At 41.6% G+C, this 24,945-nt stretch overlaps 1 protein-coding gene across 3 annotated transcripts in view; it reads right to left on the bottom strand.

The window, feature by feature from the left end:
- Positions 1 to 24,945, bottom strand: part of LOC308123995 (receptor-type tyrosine-protein phosphatase delta) — a 128,047-nt gene that overhangs the window by 3,144 nt on the left and 99,958 nt on the right. For 2 of the 3 annotated variants that reach the window (XM_080486750.1, XM_080486751.1), the window contains exons 19-30: positions 23,530 to 23,739; positions 22,085 to 22,245; positions 19,171 to 19,283; positions 17,189 to 17,230; positions 16,494 to 16,591; positions 13,146 to 13,269; positions 9,929 to 10,104; positions 7,985 to 8,104; positions 7,721 to 7,875; positions 1,448 to 1,733; positions 448 to 626; positions 68 to 194 (exon numbers count right to left, since the gene is read on the bottom strand). In XM_080486750.1, coding sequence (XP_080342876.1) covers positions 68 to 194; positions 448 to 626; positions 1,448 to 1,733; positions 7,721 to 7,875; positions 7,985 to 8,104; positions 9,929 to 10,104; positions 13,146 to 13,269; positions 16,494 to 16,591; positions 17,189 to 17,230; positions 19,171 to 19,283; positions 22,085 to 22,245; positions 23,530 to 23,739 — 1,791 coding nt within the window. The remainder of the gene's footprint in view (positions 1 to 67; positions 195 to 447; positions 627 to 1,447; positions 1,734 to 7,720; positions 7,876 to 7,984; positions 8,105 to 9,928; positions 10,105 to 13,145; positions 13,270 to 16,493; positions 16,592 to 17,188; positions 17,231 to 19,170; positions 19,284 to 22,084; positions 22,246 to 23,529; positions 23,740 to 24,945) is intronic. The other variant, XM_080486752.1, reaches the window with a different exon arrangement.

Below are 24,945 nucleotides of genomic sequence, written 5' to 3'. Positions count from 1 at the left end.
ATTCTGGGTACGGTATTTCATACAGGGGTGCCAAATCCAAACAATGGGCGTATAAGTGCACGCATACCCTGCCCATTTCTCTGAGCTTGGTGAGCATAACGACAATAGTGGAGTTATGCTCCCAGAGCATTCTCCAGAAGTCCTCCGTGGTCTCTGCCAGTGGTCCCTGTGTTGCAATATAAGCTTTTTGTTGCCTGTGGGTATTAATCATAGGATAAAAGAATGCAAGTTATGACGCAGTCAAAATTGAAAAGCATGTAAAATTCACTGTGAGCTGCTCCAATGTAAATATACAATCATATATGCAATGACTCAGCAAAAACGTAAGCACTTTCGTTTTGAATGAAGCAGCTGATTGCACAGCTGCAATGTTAAATTGAGAAATGCACTTTGCCGTAATCTGCTGCACCATTTGATTGTTTGTTTGCAGGAGTTTCAAACACTTACCTGTATCCATCAATGAAACTGGCATTGATGTAATCAGAGCCCTCAACTCCTCGAATGGGCTGAAGACACACTCGTGTGGACTCGTATGGCATTATGTTAACAAGGCGGTTCTTGAACTTGTTGCAGGGGAGATTGGCACTGATGAATCGTGATGTATGGGCTTTAGTGTTGGCTAAACGCTGCATGGCAAAGGAGAAAGAAAAAAGGATATTTTGATTATTCCAGTGTCAGCTCGGGTGTGATAAAAATCTTAGTGGGAACAATTGCGTGTCTGGAGAGTGGAGTAGTTTGCAAAATGTTACAAGCTGATAATCACTTTGATGTGATTCCTATACATTATCTTCACTTCAACCCACCATATTCAAAGAACATATTTCTTAGCATAGCATATTTAACTGATGAAAAGAGAGAAAAAAATAGGTCCATATAAGAGCTTTCAGTCGACAGAATTACAGTGCTATCTAACCTGTTGACCGTCTCTTGTTGAAATCAACATCCATCATACCGAGAGAAAGCATATGCAATGGCACATGCAAGGCAATACAGACTTAAAACAGGCTGCACAGGGCGAGATGTTTTTGTTGCAATTCATCATAGATTTGGTGTATGTTGCTCAAGTCTCCCCAGCAACTGTTCTGTGGTGGGGAAAACCAATGTTTTTGCCCTTTTCTTTGTAAACCAAGACCGCTGTTACACAGGGAAGGACGCAATACAAGGGAAAACCAGGAAATTGCGGGGGGGTAATTCATCATATGCTAAGTTACACAAGCAAGTCAGAAAACGGTAATGGAGAAGAAACCACAGGCCCCATGTTGTCTAGTGAGCCAAATGGGAACTGGAAGTCTGGGAGTTATGGTGAGAATGTCCAGTCAATGACATCGGGCCCTGCAGATGACTTTGGATGCTATTATGACACGCTGTTATTAGGAAACTATTGAGATGACATTGTTATAACCCGAGTCAATCAGTCCCTTTCATGCTACAGTAACACTTTGCCTACCTTGAACTCAAGTTCCATGCCCGTGACATTCTCGCCACCCTCTATCTGGGTCAGTTTCTGGATGTAGGCGTATAGGTTTCTGGCTGGCACTTCGGTGGTGCCGCAGTTGACGGCCTCCAAGAGCGCGTCGTGTATGAAGACGTACTGGTCCTCCGTCTGCACCATGTAGTTGCGCTGAGCACGCATTAGCGTTACGTGCCCGTAGATGTCCGCCGTCTTCTCGTGCTTGATCCGCTCCATCATGGCATCAATCACGATGAAGCAACCCGTGCGTCCCACCCCAGCACTATTGGCACAAACGAGACAAAGAGGAACAGTTGTTTCATGAAGATATTTTCATTAAAGTTTGTGATTCATATGCTGTCTGACTGTGACCTTTAGACACAGGTACGAAGGGCAGAGGAAGAGGAAGCCTGCAAAAGTTTCTTTCTCAAAGCGAGGAGGCCAAAAGGTGAAGTCTCAATGCCAAGTTTGCCACTGCATGATGGACGATTTGGCTTGAAGTGTAATTAAATCTGAAGTGGCGCTGTGTGGAGAAGAGGGCTTGGCACTCAGCCTTCAGAGAGCTCATCGCTGGCGTTGCAATCTAGTCTCTCCCCCTCCGGACCCCAACTGTGCTCTCAACCTGATCAGGACTAATCGCTTGCGCAACGGCAACATTCAATCTCGCACCAGAAAGTGGCACTACAGCAAATCAAAACACAAATCTGAATTCCGAAACGCAAATTTGAGGGGACATTTTTTGACGGCTTTGTTAATGTGTTGGGTAACTTCTCAGAAATGCAGCTGAGGACAATTAATGCCATTAGATTAGCACGGTGCACCTAAATGGTGTGAGAGCTTTAGAAGAGGCACTGAAAGGCTTGTCTCTTCATTAGAATTCACATTTTTACATTAGTGTGGAACATGCTCAGGTGGGTAAAAAGAAAAGAAAATAATCTCTCCGCCAAATAGGGAAAATGTTTTACTGTTTCACTTTGACCTCTCCTTGCGGGCCAGCTTGAGACATGCTGTATAAATATAGCACCTTCTGCAGACTGCTGACGATTTAGAAACGCTCACCCCTGCACCATTACATGTTTTAATAGCGCGTGGCTCAGCATAGAAGATGTTTTCTGATGACAATTTATTTACCGTAGGGCGACAGGACGGCGTTAAATCTTGTTCGTGAGCTCTCCTCCCACCTCCCGCCAAGCTCAGCATTGACAAGACAAGTCCTTGCACTTGGCACTCCAAAGTAAATAGGTTATTCAATTCATTAAGCTGACATGCCTACGAGGTGTGAGCAGTGCTCTCGTGCCTCCTCCTCCTGATGAAGCATTTGTTTTTCATTTGCTCCGGGGAACAGGGAAAGGGTGAGAAGGAAAACTCAAGAGGGAGTAAAGTTTGTCCCTGGGGGCCAAGTCTGCTTAATGTGGCATGCAGCATTGGAGCTGTGCTGGAGATGGAATAAAGACACGTACGGGAGTCATTGGCTTTAGCAAATGATCTAATGATCACTTTCAAAATGGCTGAATGAGGCTGAACTTTTATGTTACTCCTGTGTTCTTTTTTTCCCCCCCCCCTTTCTTTTCGGTAACAAAACTCCCCACAGCTGCAGGGTGCTTAAAAAAAAAAAGAACATGTGAGTTAAAGAGAGAATTGGGACGAAAAGAAATGTGAACGTGTCTCTGGGATGTTTGAAGAATGAATCACTTCCAGGTCTGAGAACACCTCGGCCCCTGGGCGCGTGGGGGGTAGGATACAGAAACTGAAGGCAGATTTCGCCCTTCGCCCCAGCTGTTTCCAATCTGAAAACATTTTACAGTGCAGACCTGAATGTGGGAGAGTGATGACCTGCAAGAGAGTAAGTGACAAGAGTGACAACACAGAGGTGGAGAGACGGAGACGGAGGTAGATGAAGAACGAGGGAGGGAGGGAGGCAGGCAGGCATGTGTTGTGCAGCTTGAGATGCTGCCAGTTATCTCACAGTTGTGTACGTCTCAAGTCAGTTTAATCGAAAACTGTGCACAGGAATATATCTGAAACATTTTTTTTTCAACGCAAGACCAGGAAATGCTTGGAACTTGTGTAATATTCCTTTATTGACAAGTTGTATGTATGTGTGTGTGTGTGTGTGTATGTGTGGTGAGCTGGTGCAGAAAGCTGTCAGTACATTTGGCAATTGAAGGAGAGCCTGCAGACCGACTGCACTAATGACCTGACACTGCCTTTTCAGCCAGTCAAAACCAGCTGCTTTGGACGTCGACACACATTAAGTGTCAGGCTAATATGCTTTCCAGGAGTTTAGGGAATTGGGGATGGGAGAGAGAGTGCAGTGTAAAATACAGCTGCAAAAAGTCCCGTGAAGATGAAGCAAGGGCAGCAGTGAAAGCAATTACATATGTATTGTTACAAAATCTCGAGCTGTCAGCTAACCTGTCAGTATTTCACCGCGCCGCCCCCAAAACGCACACACACTCGCACAAATTGAAACTCACCATGATCCTGCATTGCTATTAATGCTGTCAATAATCATTTTAGTATGTCATATGCAACCTATTACTGACTGGTCTTTATGAAATGAGCTAAAATCCATCATTGCTGTAACTTCTTCTGGTGTTCGGTCGATGGTGGGGGAGAAAATGTATTTTAGAATTAGGATGACTTTCCTAGTTGTCTTAATGCCCTAAAGAAGATACCGTTTGTAAATTTGCTTTATTACATAGGACTTTTTACTGCTTAAAGTTTGTCTACCATGTTTACTGCCATTCTTTTACAGAGTCATTTGTATATTCACACAGCAATGGGGATGGCTGTCATGCAAGGCGCTCACACACCATTATGACTAACACAGGGTTCAGACCTCGTGTCCAAGGACAGAGGCAGGACGGGTTAAATGGCCACCTTTTGTGTTAGAAGACAAACACTCAATTGACTTAGCCACAGCTGCCCTGGCAAAATAAATAAATAAATAAATAAAATAAAGATTGCATTTTGTGTGGTTTGAAGTCCCAATAAGTATCGTCTGTGTCTAACTTCAGGGATCGAAAAGTTCAGATCGAAGCAATTCCACTTTTATTTGTTTGTGATTATACTGTAGTGTTGCAGTTAAATAGTGAATGAAATGAATATTCACATTTAAGCTGAGAGTTTTGGTCTTCGCTGGTTCTCTTTTGGAACTACAAGTAACAGTCACAGACAGGCACCCTGTTAGACTTCTTTCTTTCCGTTCGCCATCATGGGTCTAAAGTGGAATTGCAATATTAAAAGAGATACATTTTGTTGCCTTGCCAACATATTCCCAACATGTTTGACACATCTGAGAAGACATCATGGTTGTGGTTTCTTTCTTTCTGTTGATAATGTGCAGTTACTTCTGAATGTTTCAAACCCATATTATCAGATATCAATTTAAAATATTTAGTATTTTACAGCAAACGGCTATCAATGACACTTTCTTCTGATTGGCTTTTTTTGTGGCTCTACCCAAAACCAAACTATAGTGCCATCATGTTCTCTGCCGTCTATGTTTAGACAATATTTGAAAGCCACCAAAATCCACAACATCTATTCATAATTGTTCTTGTCCTGGCTACCACAAGAATGGTCAACTTTGGGCTGTTCTCTGAAACGTTTGCCATCCGAGTCACTGGGAACTCATTGCCATGACATTCAATTTTGTCCTTTTCACCTCTCCTTTGATCTCTTGGGGCATGGGTAGCCCTTCAGCTATGAGAGGGAAACATTTCCTGACCTGTGGGTAAGTGGAAACCGAAGGAACCAGGAGGGCAGGGACCATGCTGTAACGTCCCCGGAGGAGGATATCACCAGACGTTACCTTGTGACAAGTGTTAGCTCCACAGAGGCAAACACATTAATGCAGTTTGATTGATATTCTTAAACACTCCTGTGGGGGATGCATTAGCCACCCACTAAACCCATATTAATGGTGTTGCATAAGTATGTGCTGCACAGAATGAGTTTTTGTGAAAATATCTTGGCACACTTTATACATTGGAGGTATCATTTATGGACATCTTTGGCAGTCTCTTTGTTTAACACTGTTAATCACAGACTTGTTGCGCATCTATGAATTAAAGCCGTAGGTGGGGATGTGCACATTACATGTTGTACAGAGCATAGCGACAATTATACAAATGAACATGTAGCTAATCAGACATTAACAGAAAGGCAAAATCATGTGCAGTGGATTTAAACAAAGAGAGAGTTCCTCCTAAGCTGCCATTCATGCCTCGGTATCAAAAGCCCTTGATTGCTTGTTTTTGGTCTTTGCATACGGCGCCTTCACACATGGATCCATGTAAGCAACAATTTTTAGTGCACCAACTAATCAGGCAACTATTCCAGAGACGGTGCTGCACTGTCAGTGTAGGGTAGGGTTTTTCTTTCTTTCTTTAGTTTCCATACCAGCCTGTCTCTTGTGCTCTAAAACCTACAGCAAAATGAAATTCAGTTCGATTTAATAACAGTTAAACCATTAAATACTACTACTGTTATTATACTGATGTGCACCAAAGATTATTCTGCTAAAAATTGTGGTCAGACATGAAGTTAGGACAAGTTAAAAAGGATTTGGAGCTTGGACATGACTGTATCAGATAGAGAGCCGGAGGAATTAAAATCTCCCATCTGCACAGTGACATTAATTCCTGCATTCTGCCTCATTGTGGAAAGCCAGGGTTTTCAATTTAAAGCGATTGGCCAACTAGCACTAATTAACATCAGCATGTGGTAATTCTAATTCTTCAGTAATCCCTCTTCCCTTTTTTGTTGCTTTCTGACAAAAGTTTATCTGTTACACTCACTTCCACTGCTGCTTAATCTTTTTTTTTTTTTTCCTGCTCTTTCTTTCCTCCTTCTGTCACTTCCTCTGTGCAGAGCCTCTGATGACTGCCTGAGTTAAGAGAAGCCAGAAGTCTGCGTTATATCTTTGCGCTCTCTGTTGGGAGTCTGGCCGCTTATGTAGCTGAGGGAAGTGAAGTTGGCGTGAAAGTTATTTGTTTCAGATGCAATAACCCAAGGGATGAATCGAGGACTTGTGGGCTGCTTATGTGCGACATGTTAGTGGTGTAGCGAGGAATCCGACAGGTCTGCGTGTCACTGTGTGGGTGGAAATGTTTAAGTTAGCTGAGGGCAATGACACTGGGACTCTTGGTGCTGCGATGTTGAAAATACTGTGTGATTTAAAGTGCTTTCTGTGGAAGCCACTGGGCTGATTTGTTTGGACTACAGTGGGCCATAGTTTATTTATCTTCCATCTAATCTATTCCTTCTGATATTTTTTCTTCTGTATCAAATCTTATCAGGTTTCACTAATCTGACATGGAGTACATTGTATAATGTGCGTTTGTTTGCAGCAGTCCATTCCGACCTATTATTATCTAACATATTAACAGGCCTGGGAGCAAATCCCAGTTGAAGACCGGGCAGATTACAGACGGGTCACTAGGCCATCACGGGGCTTTGCACAAGTTCACATTATTATTTTTTAATGTATAATTCAATGATTTGTCAAGTATTATAACACACTACATTATTATAGTGTAACTCACATTTTTCAAACTGTTTCAATACAAAGAATAAATGTTTTGAATGAAACTCAGTGTCATGAAAAGTCAAGTCAGGTTCTGAGCAGTTTTCTTACGAGCTGAATCAGTGTCATTGCTAATGATTTAAGATGGTGCTTCCACATAATCTTGAATCAAAAGTAGTTATGATGTTCAAGATGCTTTAAAAGGCAGCGGGTATAAAGGGAATATTTTAGTTTACTTGAGGACATGAGGACATGTCAGAACCTGTACATATTGTAACTTCTGCTGAAGAAAAAAAAGTTAGTGCATCTTTTACTTTATATTATATCTGGACTATTGGGTAAAAAAAAAAAAAAGAGTAATTTTGCCACTTGTGACATTTTTGTATGTTCATGCACTTTTGTTCAATACACTTATTGCTGAGTTTTTGTTTTTTTCAATTTAGATAGGGGCATTTAAAAATAGGCAGAGTAAGTATAATATATCATATGACTCATGTTTTTCTATCCACTAATAATGTACTTCATACTGAAATGGCTCACAGCAAGACTATCTCGGCCATTATAAAGCAAAGTAGGGACATTCTCAAAAACAAAAAGTACTTCTGATCAACTGAACGTGTGACGATTATAAGACATGCTAGTTTTATTCGGAATGACAGGATAAGTGATTATTTAGTGATACCAAATCCCTGTATTTTTTTGTTTTTCATTTGCAGCTGGTTGTTGTGGTCTCTTACCTGCAGTGTACCACCATGGGTCCTGCGTCTGGAGGATTGCAGGCCTTCACCCGTCTGAGGAAGGCAAGGAACGGGGTGGGGTGCTCTGGTACCCCATGGTCCGGCCACGCTGTGAACTGGAACTGCCTCACCTCTCTTTTCTCACTGGAGCCATTCTGAGTAGAGGAACAGAAAAAAGGTTGGTGAACACCCCAACTCCAATGAAATGTTTTATAGCTTCAGTAAAGTTAAAAGCTTGGAGCCATAAAACGACGATTTCCTTACTTTAAAAAGTGCAAACGTCCTGACGCAGTACGTGGCCAGCTCCACTGTGTCCAGCAGTGTCACCTGGATGAGACCGTATGTCTCCGTCCCTCTCGTAGGCCAGTACTGATCACATTTCACCTGCAACGGAGACAAGTATCACATTGAAAAAAACAAAAACGGCCTCGGCAACCTCATGCTGAGAACAAATTAGTCTTAGTGCATTCCTGTCGTTTTTAATACCTCTTTATATTTGGTGTTTGTTCACAAAGCATGAAGGCACTTTACAATGAGCCCCCGCACCTCGGGTCCACAAAGTCAAACAATGGTAAAATAAATGTCCAAATTCCCTCCATTCCTGCTGACTGGGTTTGATTTTCTAATCAATGCAACAGCCTGAGATATTTGTGGAGAGCCAACGGTGCTATTAATTGTCCTGACATACTCTATAATTACAAAGGTAAGCACAGCTTCCAGTCATATTATCGTTTCAGTGTTATTGCTATTCGAATCTACAGCTTTGTTTCCCAGTAAACTGCCAATAAAACACTGTTCCATTATAGCATTGCTGCTCAGCTGACACAGAGAAGCACTATTGGTATTGGGGAGGAAATAACTGAGCTCTGATTTAATTGTTTTTCTTCATGTTATGCGGTGACACTGATGTGATATTCGGGGGCATGTTAAACACAACTGAACTATAAGCATGCATGCTGCTGTGGGCTGTTGCATAATATGACATTTGGACACCTGTGTGGAACACGTCAAACTCTAACAAGTGTACCATCCACTAATTTCATTTCCTCGGCAGCTGTTATAACATTGACACAAAGAGCAATGAAGTGTTTGTGACGCAAGGAGTAATGAAATGATTCATAATGGCGTTTACTCGCAAATAGTGGAGCTTCAGATATGCAAAACATACAAAGACAGCTTGAGTGCTTGACGGAGAATGAGATGACTGATTAATATGAAAGACATGAGCCGTTTGCAAGAACAAAAAATACATTATGCACTACAAATGTCAAACAATACGATGGTATAGAAGGATCTGGGTGGGGGGGGGAATGTCACAGCATCTTGGCAGATGGTTTGTGTCGCAGATAAAATTTAAGTAACTTATTTCCTTTAGAAACTGCACGGATGCTGAGTAACACCTGCAGCTAGATTGAGTGTGCACTCATGTTAACACTTTACCACTATGGTCTTAAAATCAGTCAGTAAGTGTGAAAGTTGTTCGCTTATAGAGACCGAGTAAAGTTTCATGTAGCCAGTCAAACGCAGCAAGATGTTTAACCCCTTAAGGGAAACGCAATAAAATACTGGGAAATAGTCTTTCAGCTCCGTGGCTATTTGGAAGGGTGCTTCAAGGAGATTATGTACAACTGACCAAAATTGCTTATAATTCATGATTTAAAACATAAATGTTGGAGGTATGCACTATTCCTTGTTCAATTGTGTCTGTCACCTGTATCATGGGCCCTGTGATTTTTGCTGTACTCTGATACAATATTTTTAATATTGTATCACACTTTGTCAGTGCCGGATTTAGGAGAATTGGATGCATATAGCACAGCTTATGTGTTCTTGTCTTCTGTGATTATCAACAATTTATAGTTGGTTTGGAAGAAATGAGATATATCTCTAAAAAATAAAAATGTCAGCCTTAAAAAGACTATCGAATTTGTGATGAAATGCCACGCGACTATCTTTTTAGTACAGATTGCAATCCAGTCCCTTCAGCAGTAAGAAGGGGAAGTAAGTTCAGTCTGCAGTAACAGTATGTGGGGACTGAGGGTATCGATGGGTAACTGAATGCATCCTGGCTTCTCGTGGGAGGGTGAGTAAGCCTTAATGAAGTATTCTGTAATGACGACAAGACGAGTGAGATAAGGGGCTAAGGGTGCAAAGATGATTGAATTAGTCCTTAAACTGAATCTAGTTGGACGAATTTGTGTCTCTTACCCTGGACCGTTCCTCCAGTTTGGTCATCATGACAATGACGGCGCTCCTCTGCTCCCAGATCATCCTCCAGAATTCACCAAACGTCTCCGGCAGAGATCCTTGTGTAGCGATGTAGGCATTCTGCTTCCTGTAGCCGTCTATGTAGTTGGCGTTGATGTAGTCACTTCCAGGGATGCCTAAAAAAAGTGAATGAAAGTAGACTAAATCAGCTCAGAAAACTTTTTCTGCAGGACAATAGGTGATAAAGAAATAATATCCCAAGTAAACATAGCGTGGGGGAAAAAAAACCAATAGATCTGACAAAGTACAGGCATTTGAGGCTTTATAAGTTGGTCTAAGTCTTTGTTTTCCCTGGTGTTTATGGAGGTAATGCCAGATTGTCCCCCCACACAGTGCTGAGATAACACTGTGTGAGGCTATCCTGCTTGTTTTTGAAAGGATGTCAGTACAGCTGAAAAATATAGAATAAAATAGTCACTTTTGGAACCAGTGTTACAGTCCAAACGGATTTGTATTTGCTATCAACAGCACATTTAAATCAACTGTTGTTTTTTTTTTTTTTTTTTTTTTTCTGTTTTCCATATCTACAACTGACTCGCAGATAAAGCTTGGTCTTTAGAAGTCTATCTTCTCACATAGAGAAAAACAAACCAACACAAAACTAGCAAAACAACCCCCCCCCCCCCCCCACCCACCTCCTTTCTCTCCCCTCCTTCCTTTTGCTTATATTATATGAAAGGCACAGCAGCCTTTTCCAATCCAGGGGAAAGCGACAGAGCTGACAGCTAGTCAATGCTTTAGGACTGGCAGTTTAGGGGCTTCGTGCACACATGGTCGACCAAGATAAGTCTCATCTGCATGGGCGCCACGTCTCAGAGAATCCCCTCACTCCAACTGCCCCCCTCCCCCAGACTCCCTTTTACTCCCAGGTAACTTATTCAACAGCAAAAAGGAAAGAAAATGGACTATGAACGCATTCGCAAACCCACACACGTTTTTTTTTCTCTCTCTTTTTTTTTTTTTTAAAACTGTCCCCCGCCCTCTCATTTTGCTGTTGAAGTTGTCCACACAGCCAGGCGGCTGTGCATTTCTGTGATGGACAAGGGATAAGTACAATTAAGCCCAGTGTGTTTTCAATTTGAAAGGAAAAAAAGAAAGAAAAGAAAAGCAAAAAAGAGACATTACTGTGGTTTAATGAGAATGAGGCAAGTTGTTTAATGCACATTCGCAAATGGATTTTGCCTTTATGCTTTCTGTCACTCAGGATTTGTATAAATTCTGCCATTTTCTCTGTCAATACAGCCATTAAGAAACAAACATTGCTACGGCGCTGCTCAGCTTTCAGCCCTCGCCAGAGAAAGGCAAAGGAATCTCAAAGAAAATACTGACATTTTTCAGGATACAGCACTGCAGCCACGATGATGATCATTCTCCAAAAAGTACTAGTAATACATTCATAGCAAATTTACTCTCTCCGATTCATACGTGATAATTACAGAACAGATGGTAGAACGTTTTCAAATTAGATTCCTTGTGTGGTTTTCTCAATAGGTGACCTCCTTGTCAGTCAGGAAGTTGGTGAAAAGCTATTTTCTTTATCTTGTGACAGCTTTCACACTAAATATAGATCAATGAGGAATAAAGTGAACTCCTGTTTTTTTAATGTGACAAGGGAGCTGATGGAATTTTGTCAAAACATCATTTTCAGAAAAAAACTAGTAGATTCCATATTGAAAAAGTGAAACGTATCCCTAATTCAGCTCAATTAAAGATGGGAATAGCTTCAGGGATTCACAACTTAAACCGGTTTAAAATCATCATGGGGTGGATCGCCTTCCAAACACAAGGTTGGTGGTTTGATGCCCCTGACCGTATGTCGAAGTGTCCTTTGGCAAGACGATGAACCCCCAAATGGCTCCAAATGGAAGTGAAACAACTACCATTGGTGTGTGAGCGTGTGTGACTTCACGTTGCTGTTAACTTGGCTTGAGAGGCTTTGTCAGCTGACAAAAGTGGAGCAAATTCAGTGATGTCAACACAAACATAGTCCTCACATATACACCGCGAGAGCCTGTTTGCCAAAGATTCGGCTGATCCATCCGTACATCAGTAAATTCTGTCTTCAAACTCCGATGTCAAATCCCAAATCCCTTTTTATTCAAAGGACTCCATCAAAGTAAACAATAGACACATTGCTTGCCAAAAGGCTTTGTTTAAGCTTGAGAAGGGAAAAGAGGAAGTCCCTCATGTCCCCCTGGCTGAGAACTACTCACTTTCTGCAGCACAAAGGCGCCAATGCGATTGTACAGATGTGTTTATGCACGCGCCTAATGGAGTTCCATCAACACTCAAGCTGTGTGCTGTTTCAGAGAGATGGCAAAGGAAGGGCGAAGTCTTTATCTCTCCGTTTTTGTTACATTATCCATTGACTACTTTGTTTATTTTCCTTCTCCCTCCATGGGAGCAGTTCAATGGAAATGGTTAATTAATAGCTGCGTGTGGATGCGCCGTTGAGTATAAACTGGTGAAGCAGTCGGCACTTTAACTAGCCGCTTCGAAATAGCCTTTCATCAAAATATAAGCCGCAGAGTGCCGTGTAAGTTCAATGTGGGTGAAGTCGGTTCTGTAATGGTCACAGATGAAAATGTATGAGTATGTGAAAATATGATTACCACAACACTGTGGGCAAGTCGCCGTGCTAGTAGACTATGCATGCTGTGAGTTATGTCAAGTTCAACTCTGTAGAAAATGTGTAGGTGTCTGATTTTTAACCAGTGTAACAAACTTGAGTATTGTACCGTGTGTACTTATCTCCTGGTGCGCTCACTGCCCTGCTCTAAAAGTATCAACTGTGCATCAGATAGTGGTACGGCTTTATAGCACCTCGGGGTTTCAGGATGAACAATAACCTGACATTAAGTCCGAGAAGTGGATGCCAGTAAAATAAATAAGAAAATAAATAAAAAACACTGTTAGGTGAAATTCTAATGTTTGCTTTAGCATTTTGAACAACAGTGTCTTTCTTTTTCTCAAGCCTTTTCTTTCTTTGCCAGCACCTAAATTATTAAAAGAAAAGTGTTGCCCAGCTTGCATGTGTGGGATTCTAATTTGAATGTCCAGTGCGGTTGCACTGCGGAGGTCTCAAACACACTGGAGCAGTGGCTATCTGTGCAATCGATACGGCAGTAAGAAAGCAAGACGTTGGTGGGCGGCATACCGTCAATAGCAGAGAGGAGGACTCTGGAGTGGTCGTAGGCAATCACGTTGGCATATCTGTTCTTTGGTTTGTTCACCTCCAGGTTGGAGTGCTCCCATGTGAACTGCTGACCAGGGTCGATGGACTGTAAATAAAAAAAACAAACAGTTTTTGTTATCACACTGAATTCTTTTTTTTCCTTTGGAACACGATATTGACTCACTCTGTAGCATTTCCTCCTGGAGGTGTTTTTGCATAGATATATCTCAGGCCTGTGCACTTAAAGTTGAATGCTGTCCAGTGATCTAGGTTTGCAAGTTTCTATACTAATCTCACATTGGCTGATAAATATGTGCAAAAATGTCACGCAATCATGGCGTTATTGACTTTTTATAGTTTACTTTATATACTTCATCTGCTGAGAAGTGTAAGCTCACTTGCAAAAATAGTGATTCCCACTAGGCTACAATGTGTAATCCTATAGCTGAAACTGAAAGTAGTTGTCATAGTTTGGATTATAATTAAAGGGGAATGGTTTCAAGCTTCTTAAAATAGATGTGAATGTGAAATACATCATGATTTAATATATGATAATAAATGATAAGGATGAGTTTTCATTAAGGCAAACTTGATGAAACTAAATGACACATTTCAATTAACCTGAAATGAGTTAGCATATTTGGCAACTTCTGAATTACATTGTGTATATTATTGTTTGCAAATATATGCCCAATGCATACAGTTGCTGCAAACAACACATATCGTGGGATAGTAGACTCAGTCTTTTAAAGGCCCTCTTACAGAATTCCAGTGAGAAAGCATTGGTAGACTTGGATAGAAATGGTGATTTTGTGTGTATTTCTGGTCCTTTTTACACTATGCATTGTATGATGGCATATAAAGGTGCTGATTTAATTTTCCAAAGTGAAACAGTCCCGCTCTGACTCAGTTGGGAGAGTTTCATCCTGCATTTCACTCCCTCCTCACTGAATTCTCCCAATGAAGGTGGAAAACCTTGCATGGCAGCAACCATTTGCAATATAATGAAGTGCCACTCCAGTGTTGAAATTCCCAAGTATTTAAATAAGTGCCACGTGACAGGTTTGATTTAAGCCAGATCTATTCTGGCCTCTCAATAGCTTTTGGAAAACGAGGTGTCGAAAGTAGAATCGGAATCAAGTCTTTTGGTCTGTAAATCTGAAAAGAATTAAGTGTTAGGACAACATTTTATAGATGGAAATTGGACTTCAGAGTGTATCTCCCACTCAATGAACTACTTGAACTATGCTTTTTAGGTGAAATAACCACAACACGTATATGATTGGATATACAAAAATAAGTATCCTGAATGGGCCACAAGGGAAATGCTCATGCTCCACCATTTTCACTCCTTTGATTAGCGAGACTTTATGGCACATAGTAGAATATCACACTTGAGACTAGTTCAGTTTGCTGTTGGAGTTTTGTAAAGCAGGATTGATAATGGTCCCTCGTCACAAAGGAGGGAGCTATAAAATGTGTATTTTCCCCTTTGTGATAATATAGACAGGAAAGATGGCAATTCATTTCAGGGAAAATAGTGTGCTTGTGTTATTAATGACAACAGTCTACTTTTTACGAGTTACGGTGGTTGGAAACCAAAGTGTAACACTACAGCCTGAAGTTAACCGCCACTTTGAACTTTGTTGAAATCGAGAAATGTTTAACTTTGATGAGATCTTTAAAGCAATTCATGTGAACGAAGCTATAGAAATTACCTTTATTATTCACTTTTACACACCAGTTTCATTACGGCAAACTTAATATAACTACTATTACCATAGAAAGGGGCATTAAAAGCAAGGTAAGACCGTATAAGCTCAATGTGAAAATTTCAGCTCTGAGCTCTTTATCTGCAGAAATCACTTGAGCAGCAATATGTGAGGAGACGAACCACTGGCTAAGCCTCATATTTTATCAAAATATGTTGAAACAGTAGGCTGCAACATTGCTCATAATAAAAATCTTTATTTCATTGTGCTCCCAAAATTGCTTTCCACTACTCTCGAGTAAGCACTATGAAATTGGAATTCAATGTACTTAAGCTGCAATAATGATTGGGCAGCTTGGCAGGCACCCATAGGGTGACCTCATAGATTTTGGAGCTGCTGAAGGACCCGCAGAGAGAAAGAGGCGTTTGTGGCTATTCATATCTCACGGAGATATGACCTCTTAGCTGCACGGCCCTTCAGCCTGTAAATATAGATTCAGGTGCTGTGCAATGTTTGAGTGTTTTCACACTTTCATGTTTCAGGATACATGTGATGGTAAATTGGCTTCATGATGCAGTTTTTATTTTGAGAGTTGTCGCATATTGCAGTTTCTATACGCATATAGCCTGTGTCGGCTTTAAAATCATAACTTAGTTTTGTATTAAACACAGTGATTTATTCATGATGAACCTTTTCAATTATTCAGAATATATGTCTATACATAACATAGTCTATATATGGTGGAAGTTTATCCAGTTTGTTATAGTGTGAATGAAAACTGCACTTCAGACTTATATTGAACCTCACCACATAACATGTAATTGATAAATGCAAGGCATTTGGTTGTAGTTCTTCAATATACTACACATTGCTAATAGAAGCAAAAGCCTGTATTTCCAATAAAAGCAATCGGTTTTCCATTCTGCTGTCTCATGAAGTCATTTTACAGGCAGAAAATAGATCCTGTGAAACTGTAAATCAGCGATGATTAATACCATTACGACCACCAGTGTTTGCTCTTTTATATCAAACTGCGTGCGATTATTTTTTTTTTTCCCCCTGAGTTTATTTTAACAGCGGTTGCATGCTACTTTCAAACAGCGCACACTGGGCCTAATGGTGGATTCCACTTATGAAGAAATGTTCTCCTTTTTGTGTTTGGATGTTGGATAAGTTCCAGTTATGTTGGTGCCCAATGATTGTACAGATTCACCAATGTTCCCCTATTCTGAAAAAAATTATACTTTAAAGCAATTTGTAGGACTCGAATAAGAAGGATTATGAGCCTGTTTTGACAGTTCAACACAAGGGAACATCGGTTTTCAAATATGAACATTCGAAATTAGTGATATTTCTTCAGAGTGGATTAAATACGTGATTGGGTTTTTTGCATTTGTGGGCCAAGGGAAAATTGGTGGTTTATTGATTCTAATTAAAGTTAAATACCCACAAAGGCTGCAATTGTGGAAATAGTCCTGAAGTATTTAATCATTTCAATTGTTCTGCTGACACACCAGAGAGCAATACGTTATTTTTTTCACTCTTAAATACAAAATGGTGATAAAATATTAGCAGACTCCAGACTTCTCCCGACGCCTTGAATTGTTCTGAGACTCGCCTCATATTCCTGCGAAAACTTGAGGTTGTCATTGGCCTTCAGGCGCTCCAGATGATCTGCCAAGTCCATGATGGGGATGGGAGGGTGGCTCGCCATACCTGTCAAGCAAACAGACTGAAGGTCAGCCACCGGTCTTGTCACAGAGCAGCACCCAAGCACGAGCAAACAGTGACTCATTAGATAAGCAGCATGTGGTTATAACAGGGGGGGAATGGAAGAGTGAATCTTTGTTAGGCTAGTTTGTTCACTCAAAGCAGTGACCATGCTCATACAGAGAATATGAACCACGAAGCCAATGAGAAGTCATCGAGCACACTTTGCCCCCACTGGGACTCTCCCTATTGAGAGAGAAGACTGTTATTCACGCGGGAATGCTGCAGCGGATAGTTAGCATGACAGGAAAAAAAAAAAAAAAAAAAAAAGCGCACAGATGCAAACATCCCACAAAAAACATAAAACGAAAAAGACATTCAGTGTTAGGCCAGATGTTGAAGTCTGCTTTGAGTGATGACATGTGATCAGGCTGTCATTTCAAACTCCGCCTCCTGTGATGACGTAGCATTAACATCGGATGGATTAGATGGTGATGAGAATACAAGACTTCGCAGAGACACTTTTGAAAAAGGAAGAAAGAAAAAAAGAGGAAATTAAAGCTGAAAAACAAAATGTCAAATGCATAATCGAGACCAACTAACTTGACAAATGGAGGTTACTGGGGTGACTGGGCGCACCTGAACCTGTGGAGGAAACGGCGGTGGAATTAAATACATTGCAGACGTCAGAGCAATGTGATGACTAACTGTTTCACAAACAGAATGTGACAAGAAGTAGCTGAATGATTATGCGTTTTCTAAATGGGACATTCATTAGTAACAGACAAACCATCATGCTAAAAGCTCAGCTAGGCCACCATGCTTAGTTCAGGGAAATAAAGAGAGCATACAGGGAATAAAACTCCTAACATCCCACACAAAGGCGTGAGAAGGCTTCCAACCTTTGTTTTAATCTGAGAATGCTGACGTGGTGATGTACTATTTGCACAGTCTGCAACATAAAACTTCAGCCAACAGTTAAGTTTGCTTTACTTTGGCAGTGTCAAATTAGCCGAGTTGAATATAAGTAATAGTTGAGGCCGAGCCCTCGGCATATTTAGAGGTTCACAATGGAGGGAAAAGATCAAACAGCTTTTCACACATACTGCAGTTATCCAGCCAGTGGCCAAAGATCTGCACCTTAAGCATTCATGTGTCATTTTGACACAGCAGTTGTGCGACAGTCTCGCTCTCTCTGTACAACGCTGAGGCGATGTTTCATTTTGGTGTCTGGCACAAGTGGGCATTAGCTAATGGAAGCTGTGCTGTTTTCCCACCCACTCTCATGTCTCTTTGAAAGACGGCAAAAGGCTGTTTCTATCGCAGCCCACTACTCAAAATCCATTTCCACCGCTGGGCGACAATGAAAGTGCCTTTCCCAACACGCCGTCGCTCAAACATCAAGCATCCTTAGGACGAAAATGTCCGTTGAGGGGGTAAAGAGGTGAAAGGAAGGGTGGTGAGCATCGAAGAGAGAGGTGGTCTAATGTGGAAGCGCTTTGGGACTTGAGAGAAAGTGGTTGGGAGCGGGATGGAGCCAAGATACAGGCTCTCAGAAAAAGCTGTTTGCGGGGTAAAATGATGGCTTGAGAGGCAAGTGAAATAGTGGAAGGATGGTTAAGATCACTCTGAGCCAAAAGGAAAAATACCCCTCTACTAGGATGAAACGGTCTGTAATGGTCCTGAAATCATTGAAGAGCTTTCATAAATATGCATAATCTTTAGCAAAAATGAGCCTGCGGGGATAATTCATCCTCCTTTCATACTAGCTGACCTGAAAAATATGGCTTTGATATTACAACATCATTGGCAGTCTCTGAACACCTGTACCAAAGCAGCCGGTGCCAGAGGAACTCAAACAGCAGTTTAGAGTGTCACTTTTGGTCAGGATGGGGCTAAAGATGCATACCGCCTTTCCAGGTGATAAATGGACTGTGACTCCAATCTTCTCCCCGAGGCGAGGAATGGCCACACGACTGAGCCGAGGCATGGCCACTGACCACTCGCCTCGGCACTAAAGGTCGCCGCAAGTAAACACGGGTGTTTACAGCTTGTCACCACTTCCTCATCGCTATCACTCGGCTTGCATACAGAATGAAAAGACATAGCTGCGATCCGATGCTGCAGTGCTGCATCCTGCGACTTCCACTATATCAGCCAGGCAGGAGCACACTCTTGTCTTGATGACCCGGATAACCCAGGTGCAGAGGAAGATGACAGATGCCGTGAAACTGCCGAGCTTGCATTTCTGCCTGTCCACTTTCCACTGAGAAGTGTCCCTCAGGACGACACTGTCAGTTTTGACCCTTTCTGCCTCCTCCAAGCACCTGTCCACTGTCTACCTGCAAACTGTTTAGCTGCTTGTTTAGCAGCAATCTCGCTGCAAGGATGACTTTTTAGGGCGTGGGGACGTTCGGGCTCTGTGTCAGCAGAGGTTTTTTTTTTTTTATAAGGAGCAGCCGGTGATGTAATGCCAATCCAAAGCAAGCAATCATGAGCATTGGCATCCAGTTCCACAATGCATATCCACTCTGTAATAAACGGCAAGTAACAGAAATACATTTGTCTCCATTTGAAACACTTACCGGGTGTTTGGAAGTTGAGACGTCGGAGCTCAACGGGGTCGGTGGGGTGATGAAGCGGCATTTCCTTACTGTTGGGGAGACTACCTTTTCTAGCTTCAGATTCTGCCCTTTTTCTGTGGAACAAATGGCATATTTTTCTTTGTTTGCGATGGGTTACTTCATGCATTGGGCACACAAGGCTGCTTATTGCGCAACCTCGAAGCTTGCTTGGTGATCTCATGAACAATGAAAGCAGATATGTAATTAAGGAAGTGGCAAGTCTGTATTCTTTCAGGACATAAAGCAACAGGGGGTACACTGAATAACATCATCTCTTCTGAGCATCGTGCTACCCAGGACAAAAGCCCGTAGCAAGTAAATACTACCTTTAGTGAAGCCTAATGTTCACTTTTCACTGATGGTGTCAGATAGAATGTGGATTTTAGTTTTTAGTGATTTTCATGGCTGTTGCTTAGAGTCCATTATGTGCTGCCTTTACCGTTTATTTACTGCAGGACTATTGTCCTGCATTGTATTGTACTTCAAAGACTTTCCGTTTCTGCAACTTGCTTTTTAAATTTCTCAGTAATTTTTTCTGAATGTGCGTTTAAACCCTATATTGTTGTGTCGTAACATTTTTTATGCCCAACCAGTAGTTTAAATGTCAGTTTCAAAGACTGAAATACATATCACTCAATACAATAAACATTATTTCATGATTATGTGGCATTTCGAACATAAACTTTATCTGTACTAGGAAATGGCAAAATATCTTATCTCATTTATCTGCAGTCAAACATTAGGAAGTAGTTTCAATGATGCCAAAAACAACGCAGTTTGACAAATCAAACTTCAGTGAGACCACTTCTGATATATTGAGATCAGATAAAGAGAAAAAATGACTCCAAAGGAGATTTGTCTACTTCTGATTGGTTCTTACCTGTCAGGTTTGCTGCTCCATTGGTCAGCAAGGAAAGAAATATCAACACAACATTACATGGTAAAACTGTTGACTTTAGAGAATTTCCCTACTTTATTTCCTTTGAGTAAGCGAACCAATGTCTACATGAGAGACAAACGATACCAATCATATCTCAGTTTTGCTTTGCGTGCGAGATTAGTGATGCTTCACTTCGGAGATTATGCTCAATTATGCAGCCTTGGGGCTCTTTGTTTCACATACTACAGTTTCCCAGGTGCATCCAAGATTTGTACATTGTATCTCTGCTATTTCAAGCAGTTTCAGCTGATTGCTTCTTGTTCAAGCATAAAAGTCATCTCTTGACTCTTAATTGCTGTGTCTGTCTGTTTGCCAGCCTACTCCTGCCGCAATTATTAAAAAAAATCACAATTTATACATATTCACAATCCATGCATGTGTGATTAGAGAGAAACTATGCATGGGATCACTATTATAAATGAATGTGTATAAATTATGCACCTAAATGGTAAAAAGAAAAAAATTAAGTTTTATTGGAAGAGATAGAACTGATTTATTGGTTCTGACTTAAGCGACTGTAGTTGTAGTTCTACAGTTTGCTCTGATTCATGTTTCTTTCTGATGAAGCTGTCCCAGAGCCACATTATTTTACCCCATGTTGGTTGTGTCTCATAAAAATGTATCCCGACCAGAGCGAGAGCTCTACCGATTATGCAGTGCATGTTCCGTAACATGGCGGTGACACTGGCTTGGTCATTGATGTGTAAATCTGCCGACCGCAAATGAAAGCACCGAAGCCACCACATGAGCAGTCTTCACTCACTTTCAGTTCACCTCTGCATTATCCTGACCACGATTTAATATGAATAAGTCCCAAGGACAATAAGATGCAAGCAAAAGCCAGCTGCAGTCATAAACCTCTTACGGATGCTATTGATAGGACTTTTTTGTCTTCGCTATTTATAATGGTACTGATTTTAGCTTGTGCCGAGTCCTCAGTTACTAATCTTACCTTCCCCAAATTACACCTTAAGGACTACTGTGAAATTCTGCTTAGGCATGGATATTTTGATTGAATGAACGCGGCAGAATATTTGCCTTATGTAAAAGGTGAGAAGAGACAAGATGGCAAAGGATATGAAGAAAAAGGAAAAAAAAAACGGTGTATATGTGTGCATGTGTGTGTCCTGGCAAGCAAAACGGGAGGGCAGCATAAGGTCAAAGTCGAGATCAAGAGCTGAGTCCCCCTGTGGAATGAGTAGTGGTAAAAAGAGGTGGAGCGAGGACGGCTGGGAAGCTGGCCCAAGCCCCCGGGTCTGTCTTTCGCTTCACAAACGCGCAGCAACACGCAGTAGATAGTCAGAGCTCTCCACTCCTGCGCTTGACTGACGAGCAGTGACAGCACGAGGTCCGGCTATCACTGGGGGGTTTTGGGTTAAAAAAGACTACTAAAAAAACAAAAACCTGTCTTTGATTCTGTGTGAAAGGGTTGTACATCAAGTTTCATCCAGTGTCACGTGGATTTCGTGAGCCGTCTGATCAACTTCCAGTCATGTGCTCGTGCGAATACTCTGCACTTGATGGCTTGACAGTTTGGGAAGCTATACGCATGGATTTATTTGCACGAGATGTAAATTATTGCGTGTTGCTGAGAGCGAGGGTCATGGATAGTTTGAAGATCAATGCACTGTGGGCTCTCAGTTCGACTCTTCCATTGACTGTGTGCTTTTGAATGTGCTAATTGACGGTTTGTGTGTGGAAATGTGTTAGTTGAGCAATGTTAAAAATTTAATGATCACACATAAACGCTCAGTAGCGATACATGACATGAATTTCAAATCGCCATCTATAAGTAATGTTGTGTATGTAGTGCATTTCTTATGCGGCTCCTTTGCGGATGATGTGTGGCGAAACTGCATGTACATTAAGAACGCGTTAACATGGATTCATGTGCTTATGTTCTCCGCTGTGTTGACTATCATTCAAAACCCTCACCTCTTGTAAAGAAGGATGGCAATGACGATGCATATGATGAAGACGACGGCGAGCACGGGGCCCACCACCCAGATAAGCCCTTCCTCCTCGTCGATGATTGGCTGAGGGTCGATGTCTGCTGAAACGACCGGGTCGGAGTAGGGACTGGTGGCGTACATGATCTGAGACAGAGAAATGCAAATCAGTTATGACTTTTCTGCCGTTAAATAGGCACCCCCCCCCATCATCTAGTGATGAGTAACATTCCATAATGACCTTTAATTATTAAAAGCGCTTTCATTTTATTGCTATTTGAATACTAATCTCATGATAGTCAATGTTGGCATGCAGCACTGCCCTGCAAATAACCCATTTAACATGCCTGTACAGACCGACAGACCTATCAGAGCCAGAGGAGCTTATGCCCTCGCCACAGTAAGGATGTCAAATTTGCATTGTAACTTTAAAGTAATTCTAAATGAAGCATTCGCACCAACTACTCATTGGTTCTAAAGAAACATTTAATGCTCATGTTTATTTTATGATTAAGTTTTGTCTAAGGGTTTTTTAAACTTCTTATATGATGTCGATTCTGACCTGCGATTGTTAGTAATAAAACATCAAGTTAATTGAACCTCACTCCAGAGCGTATCAACATGGGCACTTCTGGCCAAGACAGCATGACCAACAATGCACAATTAAAAAGCCAATTCAAACTTTGTTTCAGTTCAGCAGAAATTACCGCTTAGCCCCAGTTTGACCAATAAAAATGATCACCACTATCTCTCCTATACAGGAGCCTTGATTGAACCATTTCATATTCTAAGTGAAGATTAAAAAAATGGTCTTGTGGGAAAAGAAATATACGCTTCACTGGGCAAATTAGATATTTCCCTCTGTCCATCATTATCGGTTTTGCTCTACCTGAACTCAGGGTTAGCAGGGAGAGTGTGAGGCAAGACTATAGACCCTGCAGCTCATCAAATCCATCATCTCGCCTGGAGCTGCCTAATCATGCAGCTTTCTGGTCTTTTCCGTCCAGACAGACACATGCACACGTACACACTGGCTGCAGCAGCTGAGATAAGGCCGACCACGCGTACTACGCAATTAAAGAGGAGCCCCGTTATCAAGGTATTCTTGCGATCAGCAAAGGTCTTTAGGGGCTTGTCTCCCTACAGCAGCAGGGGTCAGCTTCTCAGGCCGGCTGCAGCTTGAAATTTGCAAGTCAAAGCCTCACAAGGGTTGAGAGCAACAAATCTGACCAGAAGGAAACTCTGACCCTCCATCAAGGTGCAAAGGACTTAACCCTCTCCGTCTATTAACATGTACAGTTTTTAGAACAAAAGAAATCACTAGCGAGGGAGAACCCAGCGGCGAGCGTGTCTTAAGCTGAACTCCACAATGAGAGACGCATAAGGATAAAAAGTGGAATAATGCAGCGTGAGGCAAAAGAGCAGACTCACATTTTCAGACATCTCCAGGACAGCGAGCACAAAGAAGATGTATTCCTGGCCATTCTGGAGTTGCTTGTTTTCAAAGTCCCCGTAGATCTTGCCATCTCCCAGGGTGAACTCTTTGCGCAGGTCTTTGAAGTGAGCAGCGATATAAGGTTTGGGTTCTGCCTGCCTCTGGAACCGAAGGCCTCTGCTCGTTCGGTTTATCTCCTTCAGCAGCTACAGTGAGGAAGAAGCAGACAGTTGATAACACGCAGAGAGACACGTTCCAGGACACACATGAAAACACACGCGCACGCAAACCAAATCTGTCTATCTGAGGTTTGTTTTTCCCCTTCCTCTGATTGCTGAGCTGAAAATTTTGATTGCGCGAGGCAGAACATTACAGAAAAAGATCAATGACTTATTTCATCTGTTTTGGACTACAAAAGATTGTGAGATTAAAAGATTGTGTGGATTTCCAGCATATAAAACAGCTGAGGATAATCCAACAGCTTCAAACGGTAAGAAAGAGAGAAAATTAATTTAAAACGTACATGGCTAAATTGTTATTTTTTCCCCCCCTCATTGATAAAATCAGACTTTAACATATAGTCAATTAAAAATTAGGGAGTTTCATGTCAATGTCTATCTTCCATATTTTGGCAAATACACAGAAATACATAAAAAAAAAACTGCAATGATAATCTAGTTGGACATTACCTAAAAAATTACATTTCAATATTTTTCAGATCCCAAACATGGTTTAAATCATTACAATTGATTATAGTGGGTGATTAATATCAAATATGTATTTTGCACCTTTTCTCTTGAGCTCATCAATAATAATAATAATATATGAAAACATAGGAGCTAAAATAAATACTGTGCCCTTCATAAAACTCTGCATCATCTGACTTTAAATTCTCGTGCCACACTGGGATAATAATTATAATCAAGCTCGGCTAGTTGTTTCGGTGTCTGAATGCATATCTCTGACTTGGGTGCATGTGCATTTGCAGCGTGTGTGTGTGTGTGTGTGTGTGTGTGTGTGTGTGTGTGTGTGTGTGTGTGTGTGTGTGTGTGTGTGTGTGTGTGTGTGTGTGTGTGTGTGTGTGTGTGTGTGTGTGTGTGTGTGTGTGTGTGTGTGTGTGTGTGTGTGTGTGTGTGTGTGTGTGTGTGTGTGTGTGTGTGTGTGTGTGTGTGTGTGTGTGTGTGTGTGTGTGTGTGTGTGTGTGTGTGTGTGTGTGTGTGTGTGTGTGTGTGTGTGTGTGTGCGTGCGTGCGTGCGTGCGTGCGTGCGTGCGTGCGTGCGCGCCTGAGCCTTGCTGCAGCTGTCACTCATGTTGGAGTGTGTGCGTATCTTGTGTGTGCTCTGTTTTGGCTGCGGGGCTGTTGGTGCTGCCCGATAATGTCTTCAATCATCTCTCCTGTCAACACGGCTAAA

This window comes from Lipophrys pholis (assembly GCF_963383615.2).
Source record: "Lipophrys pholis genome assembly, chromosome: 18".
NCBI classification, from domain to species: Eukaryota; Metazoa; Chordata; class Actinopteri; order Blenniiformes; family Blenniidae; genus Lipophrys; species Lipophrys pholis.
This window is presented reverse-complemented; position numbering and strand designations above follow the sequence as displayed.